General features: G+C 45.5%; 1 protein-coding gene across 2 annotated transcripts; it reads right to left on the bottom strand.

Moving 5' to 3' along the window:
- Window positions 1-410: 410 nt before the first annotated feature.
- On the bottom strand, window positions 411-7,912 carry LOC118755829. Of its 2 annotated transcripts, none has more exons than XM_036490641.1 (2): window positions 7,466-7,912; window positions 411-1,279 (listed from the first exon to the last, which is right to left on the bottom strand). In XM_036490641.1, the coding sequence occupies exon 2, from the start codon at window positions 1,277-1,279 to the stop codon at window positions 629-631; it is 651 nt and encodes a 216-aa protein (XP_036346534.1). In that variant the 5' UTR covers window positions 7,466-7,912; the 3' UTR covers window positions 411-628. The 2 variants fall into 2 exon arrangements, with proteins under 2 accessions (XP_036346534.1, XP_036346533.1); XM_036490640.1 differs by having other exon boundaries at window positions 7,445-7,912.
- Window positions 7,913-7,923: the final 11 nt, after the last annotated feature.

Genomic DNA, 7,923 nt, shown 5'->3' on the forward strand with positions numbered 1-7,923 from the left:
TGGCGACGGCTGCTTTGCTCTTTCCCAGGAGTTGGTGGTCTACGACTATGCGGTGGGGCTTCTTGGCAGGGAATCGGCTGGGTTGGTTGTTCGCCGGCGGGGATCCTGCTAAAGTATTCACTTATGCACGTCGGAATAAAACACTCCTTATTTTATGTTTGTTTAATTCAGGAATTCGCGTTTATTTGCGTTCAATGTACTTATTGGTTATAATTCAGCTTTAAGGTTTTTACAAGATTAATTTTCTTTAAAGTGTTCAGTTTTTTTAAAAGGTCTTTTTTCCGCACAAATTGGTTGCCTTTCTGTTCGGGTATCAAAAAAGATGTGTAGTTAAAAAAATGGCTGTGCCGATTGGCACTCGGTATTCAGCAGTTTCAACAAGTGCTGCCAGTAACAAATATTGAGGGATTTTTGAGCATCCATACGTCCAACCACGGCAACCCTTTGCGCTTTGTTTACATTTCTTCTTCGAACAGCTGAATACATATTGCAACTTGAACACATATTGGTGAGTATAAGAATTCAATAGATAAATACAATAGATTCAATTAAATAAACCTTTTTCTTAATTATAGGTTGGAACGTGTGGTTGCTGATCTCGCGTAGACATTCTGCCCCCCTAGGCGAACTAATCGCCTAGTGTCTCCTGTAGTTCTTGTAAAGCGCGCAGCGCTTGCTGCACCAGGAGCTGGCTGACTTTGCCCCGGTAGTTTGCAGTGCGCAAACCTGTTGCTGTGCGTCGTATAGTGCGGTCCTCAACTCCGGATGCCACTAGGTTGCGGCGGTGTACTGGTGGGCTGTTAGTTGCTGCGGGGGTAGACGAACGGTGTCGAGTGCGTGTGGTGTTGACATTGCGAGGTGGACGGGGCCGTTGCGCGCGTGCCTTTTTCTTCGATTGGTGGCGGTTGGATGCTGCGTTAGGTGCTGCGGAGTGCGCTGCCTGGTGGCCACTGTTACGATGGAGGAATGTGTGGTGGTGGAGGCCACAGACACGACATTGCACTGTGGAGGTGCATTCGCTTGTATGGTGCGATAGCGCCAAACAATTGGTGCAATAATTGTGCGCTCTGGCCAGTAGGAAGCGTTGTTGAGGCTGCATAGCCGTGAACACCGGGCACGTCAACAGGGAATGGTATCGCATGCACAGACGGCACCTTCGATAGTCGGTTTGGGTGTCTGCTTTCCGCTGTCCTTCGTGAGGAACATCGGTTGGTGGTATCACGACCCGCGACGACAATGACTTGCGTGGTGCAGGAACAGGAGTGCTTTGTCGGTCCATCTGTGAATAAAGGTGTAATTGAGTAAATCAATGCTTATCAGTGAGACTAGATTGTGGTGTGTGATCAATAAAGAGGTAAACGAACTAAAATGTTCTATTTGGGTGTGGTTCATGTGAGTTATTAGTAGTGAGAAAGTAATTTAACTCAATTGCTCTATTCAGGCGATTGTAAGGGGAGCGGTTCATGTGAGGCGGACGAGCCATAAGTAGGAGCGCAACGAGATTCGGTGTGGCCATCAATGGGTGGCAAGAAGCATAATTTAGTGATTGGTCGAGTGAAAACACCATTCTGTGTGCGCACGTCTACAACTCGGATGTGTCCGTCTCGACCAGGATGCGTCTGCTCGATGCGTCCGAGCCGCCATTCAGTGGGGGGAAGGGTTTCGTCATTGATGACTACCAACTCGCCTATTTTAGGTGGGATTTGAATGGTTTTCCACCGGTACCGCTTTTGAAGGTCTTTCAGGTACTCGTCTTTCCATCGTTGGCTGAATTGATGATGCAAAACCTTTAGTTTCTCCCATCTGTTGATCAAGGAGAGTCTTTCGCAATTCGGTTCTGGGAAGGATAACATTGGAGCGCCTCTAATAAAGTGGCCGGGGGTGATTGCCGTAAAGTCGGTGGGATCTTGGGAAAGTGGGGAGATAGGACGTGAGTTTAAAACGGCCTCGATTCGGATCAACAGGGTGGTGAACTCTTCGAAGGTGAATTTATGTGATCCAGCGGTCTTTTTAAAATGGGTTTTAAAGCTTTTGACAGCGGATTCCCATAAACCGCCCATATGAGGTGCACCAGGTGGTATGAATTTCCAGTTTATGCCCTGAGGCGAGTATTTGTGAACAACGTCATTCGAGACTTCTTTGAGGAAGGTTACAAATTCCCTTTCGGTAGCCCGCTTGGCTCCTATGAAAGTTTTGCCATTGTCACTCATCATTTGGTTTGGGTAGCCGCGGCGCCCAACAAATCGGGCAAAGGCGGCGAGAAACGCATCGCTGGTTAAATCCGAGCACAGCTCAAGGTGCACCGCCTTTGTGGTAAAACACACAAAGACGGCCACATAGCCTTTCATCATGGCGGGAGATCTTAGCATGGAAGCCTTTATTTGAAAAGGCACCAGTGGTGGTGAAGGGCGGAGCGAAGGTGCATCGTTCTGGGGGCAAAGCTGCCATTAATTGCGAGCGCATTTGCTGCTTATGAATTGTGCAAGCCTTGCATAGGAAAATGCATTTTTTCAGAGCGGGTTTGAGCCGGGGAATGTAAAACTCCTGCCTTATCATTTGCTGCATTAGGCGGACTTCTGCGTGTAGGAGCAGTTCGTGAAGAAATCGGATGTACAAAACAGCAAATCGGGATTTCTCGGGGATAATTATTGGATGACGTTCGTTGTAGCTTAGTGTGGAGTGGGCTAGGCGTCCATTGACGCGGAGAAGTCCGTTTTTGTCTAAGAATGGATTGAGTACCAAGAGGGAGCTTCGTTTGTCAATAGGTTTCGAATATTCCAGGCAAGTTCTTTCGCGGACAAAGTAGCGGGTTTGAGTAAGTATGAGGAGGCGAACTTTCGCGCTGTGCAGGTCGGTGTGTGATAAGGACGGGGAGGTAGCGACGTGGGTGCCATTTTTTGCGTCCTTTAGTTTATTGATGAACTTGAGCATGTACGCAGTCACCTTTAGAGCGCGTGAATAGGAGGAAAAACGATCTAATAGGTCGGCATCTTCTTCGACAGCATGCAATGCCTCCACCCGGCGTACCTCAGGCGGGTTGATATTCCTCGTGGCCGGGACTGGCCACTCCTCGGGGGGTTTGGACAGCCACTCCGGGCCGTTCCACCACAGCGAAGAATTGGACAGGTCAAGGGGTTTGCAACCTCGGGTACCCATATCAGCGGGATTATCCTTACTGCGGACATGTCGCCAAGTAGCGTTGCCTACTAGATCGATGATCTGCGCTGTTCGATTGGAGACATACGTTTTCCAGGCGTGAGGTGGCCTTTCAAGCCAAGCCAGTACAATTTCCGAGTCAGACCACATAATCAATTTTCGTTTGGTGAGGTCAAGATGGGGTTGGACTACTGCCGCTAGTTTAGCTAATAAGAGGGCTCCACATAGTTCTAACCGCGGTAAACTTATGGTTTTAAGTGGCGCAACTTTGCTCTTGGACACTAAGAGATGGGAGAAAATTCGGGTACCGACGGTGGTTCGAACATACAAGTTGGCACAATAGGCCTTCTCCGAGGCGTCGCAGAATCCATGTAGTTCGACTTGTTGTTCCGGGATATAATTAATCCATCTTGGTATTTGGATGGCCGAGATTGTGGGTAGATTTTTGGCAAACTGCACCCATTTGGTGAGGCGTATGGGTTTGACCTGCTCATCCCAATCGGTCCCATCAAGCCACAGCTCTTGCATAAGGATTTTGGCTTGTATCATTATGGGCGTCAGCCACCCTGCGGGGTCAAACAATTTTGCGACAGACGACAGTATCTGCCGCTTCGTACTTGCTGTGGAGGCTGAGACGGGCTCAATGGTATATGAGAATTTGTCAGAGAGTGCATTCCATTGAATCCCTAGAGTCTTTGCTGTACTTGTCTTTTCAAATTCGAGAAAATTAGTCTCCAGTAAGTCCGTTTTACTAATATTCTGAAGAATGTGTGGGTGGTTTGCTGTAATTTTTTTCAAGGGGAAACCCGCAGAGTGGAGGGCCTCCATGACCTGGGATAAAGACTGCGTTGCCGATTGGAGGTCATGGCTGCCTGATAAAACATCGTCCACATACGTTTCGGTTTTTAATATGGGTGTTGCTTTGGGATGGGTGAGGGATACGTCTTTGGCAAGCTCGTGAAGAGTACGTATAGCCAAGAAAGGTGCACAATTTACACCAAAGGTGACCGTTTTCAACTTGAAGTCCTTTATTGGACTGTTTTCGGAGGAGCGAAAGATGAGTCTCTGGTAGTCTTGGTCATCAGGGTGCAAGAGTATTTGGCGGTACATTTTTTCAACATCGCCATTGAAAACGTATTTGTAGGTCCGCCAATTTAATAACAAAAGCATCAAGTCGGGTTGGAGAGTTGGTCCGGTGCATAAGATATCGTTGAGTGAATGACCAGAATCTGATTTTTTTGATGCATTAAATACTACCCGAACTTTTGTTGTTCTTTTCTCGGGTTTTATGATGGCGTGGTGAGGGAGGTAAAAGGAATAGTGGGTGCCTTCGGATTCTATTTCAATGGAGTTCGTTTCTTCCATGTGGTCGAGAGTTATGTATTCTTCCAATACGCTGTCATACTGCGATTTCAGGTCTCTTTTCTTAAGCAGGGTTCGTTCCATCCCAAGAAATTGCTGGAGCGCTGCGCGCCGAGATTGGCCTAGAGAGATACTTTCTGGGAATGTTGGCTTCAACGGAAGCCGAACAATGTAACGACCGTCATTTGCACGAGTAGTAGTGGATTTATAGAACTCTTCGCACATTTTATCTTCTGGATTAAGGAGTTGTGTACAGGGAACTTCTTCTAGTTCCCAAAACTTTTTTAATTGGACGTCCAGATGTACATCAACTACCTCTTCGACTCGAGTGGAATACGCTGCTACCTTTTCGGGAATCTGACCACTTAGTATCCAGCCAAATATAGTATTTTGTGCCAGCAAGGTGTGGGAGATTTTTTCGATGCCATCGAGCATTATTCGGGGTATGAGATCACTGCCTAATACGAGATCGATTTGAGAGGGAGAATGGCAGTTTTGGTCGGCTAATTTTAGATGAGACCATTTTTCTATTTCTGCGTTATGCAGGTGGAATTTTGGGAGTAATCTTGTGAGTCGTGGTAATACTATAGCTTTGGCTTTAATTTTTATGTTTTGATCGTTTGAGACTAGAATAAGTGAGCAGAGCTTGTTCGAAGTTTGAACAACTCCTCCTCCCATCCCCGAGATTTCAAAGCTGGAGTGCTGACATGGAAGCCCCAGCATTGTCTGCGCTTTGGCGGAGATGAAACTGCGTTCGGACCCTTGGTCAATTAGCGCTCTTAGCTTGAAGAGGTCACCTCTATGCTCTACTGATACAATGGCGGTGGGAAGGAGTACTTTACTGTCATTTTCAGCATGAAATGATTGTACGTGCGTTATACCTGAGGAAGAGGGATGATTATCTAAGCTTTGTACTTCACTAGCAGGCTGCATAATGGGAATGTTAGACGAAATTGTTGCTACCTGGGACGTCGTTCTTTGTGTTCTGGAACTCTGGGCCGGGGGTGCATTATTGTGAAGCGTTGTGTTGTGACGCTCTGGGCAGTGAAAGCACGTTCTTGTACTTGGGCAATCATTAAGCATGTGGGTTTGGGATAAACAGTTTTCGCAAAGTCTATTTTCTCTCACGAATCTTTTGCGATCTGGGATTGATAGTTTTTTGAATCGAAGGCAACTTTGGAGCGTGTGTGATGAATTTTTGCACATTTTGCAACCATATATTTTTTGTTGCTCCGCCATATGGGAATTTACCTGGCCGAAAGATCTATTGTGATATGTTTGGGGTTGACCAGGTTTGAAAAAGGGCTTATTCTGCTGGGGCGGCGGTCTAGAGACGTTGGTGGTAGGAAGATTTTGTCGGGATTTGGCGGGGCGCCATTGATCCACCCTTTCCACCACTTCATACCGAGTGGTCAGAAACTGGTTCATTTGCGACCAGCTGGGAAGGTCTTTTCGCGAATTCAGGGATTGCTCCCATAAAGCAACAGTATTTTCAGGAAGCTTAGAGGTTACCAGGTAAATTAATATGGGGTCCCAACTTTCTGTCGAGACTTGTTGGGTTGCTAGTATTTGGAGACAGTTGTTCACGGATGACTGCAGTCTTTGGATTTCCTCACTGTTCTCCGTTAGTATGGGTTTTAAATTCATGAGTACTCGGATTTGGTTATCTACAAGAACCCTTTTATTCTCGTATCGGGATCTCAGGGCTTCCCATGCCAAGTCAAAGTTATCGTCGCTGAGTGGGAATTGTTTTACTATCTGACCTGCCTTGCCTTGCGTTTTGTACCGAAGATGGTACAACTTCTGAGCTTTTGAGAGTTTTGGGTGGTTTACGTAGACCGCTGTGAACATGTCACGAAAGGACGGCCATTGTTCATAACCCCCATAAAAAATTTCTGTGTCGCAAGGCGGCACTTTTAGATCCATACCGAAACATTCTTGGGGCTGTGGTGTACTTATTGGAGGTGCGGGTATGATTACTTGCTTAAGAAGTTGGAGCTGGTCACCAATCTGTGCCTTTGTGTCCTCATAAGTGATTAGACAAGATCCATATTTGGCATAGGCTGAGGTTTTAAACTCTTCAGGGAGATCTTGATCATCAGTTTCTACCACCAAGTCATATGCACTCTGGACTCGGTTCCAGAAGTTATCTATGTTTTTGTCTTTGATTGCTAGCCCTGCTTCCGTGTTGTCTTGGATGTGGGTTGAGCGAAAACGAGTGCAATAATCCGAGAAATTGTCAGTTTCCGAAATGAATTTTGTTGACGAGAGTGCTGGCTTGGATTTTTTTACCATCTTGGCAGCCCCACGTGTGGGGCGTTGGGAGTCGGAAGAGGTGCCTTGCATTTTCTCTTCGTCACTGATTTTATTTGCAGGGCTTTTAGACTTATCTTCCCCCTGTGCTGCACCCACCATTTCAAATGCAACTACTCGAAACTTATTTATTTGATTCCGATTTATTTATTATATATATATTTTTTTTGTGTATATGCAAGAGTGAAACCGCTTTTTAGATTGGAGGTTTGTTTGGGGTCTTAACGAAAAACAAGCTTCTACTGTGTGGTGAAATTTATAATTCAAACCCACTATTTGTCCCACTGTAAGATCTTTGTGTGCTTGTGCGTGTGCTACTGGGTAGCACAAATATTTTTAATGTATGTACTATGTATAGGGATTCGCTAATAATTATGTATGTATATGTATGTATGGGTTAGCGTTTTGGCACAGTTAGCCGTTTTTTTTTTTGTGACTGCGACAATTGTATGAACTTTTTTTTTTTTTTTTTCAAAGGCAACAAAAATGGCGCAATTTACCTTCAAGCTAAATATTCCGAGTTAACAAGTTGAAAAACGGTTTTTTCCAACAATAAGTACTGACAATTATCGCAATCTAAAGGGTTAGTAAATTTCGAGCTTTTCTTACTCACGATTTATATGGGTACTTGTACTTATTTTGTATGAGACTACTTGAGCTTCTCGCTTCACTGATTCCTAGACGGGCGACGAAGGACCAAACTGGCGACGGCTGCTTTGCTCTTTCCCAGGAGTTGGTGGTCTACGACTATGCGGTGGGGCTTCTTGGCAGGGAATCGGCTGGGTTGGTTGTTCGCCGGCGGGGATCCTGCTAAAGTATTCACTTATGCACGTCGGAATAAAACACTCCTTATTTTATGTTTGTTTAATTCAGGAATTCGCGTTTATTTGCGTTCAATGTACTTATTGGTTATAATTCAGCTTTAAGGTTTTTACAAGATTAATTTTCTTTAAAGTGTTCAGTTTTTTTAAAAGGTCTTTTTTCCGCACAAATTGGTTGCCTTTCTGTTCGGGTATCAAAAAAGATGTGTAGTTAAAAAAATGGCTGTGCCGATTGGCACTCGGTATTCAGCAGTTTCAACAAGTGCTGCCA

This window comes from Rhagoletis pomonella, unplaced genomic scaffold (genome assembly GCF_013731165.1).
Source record: "Rhagoletis pomonella isolate Grant_MI unplaced genomic scaffold, Rhpom_1.0 Rhpom_scaffold_07573, whole genome shotgun sequence".
Taxonomy (NCBI): domain Eukaryota; kingdom Metazoa; phylum Arthropoda; class Insecta; order Diptera; family Tephritidae; genus Rhagoletis; species Rhagoletis pomonella.

Excerpts from the sequence above, each read along its gene's own strand:
- LOC118755829 (XM_036490641.1), bottom strand. The coding sequence starts at position 1,279 with ATGGACCGACAAAGCACTCCTGTTCCTGCACCACGCAAGTCATTGTCG.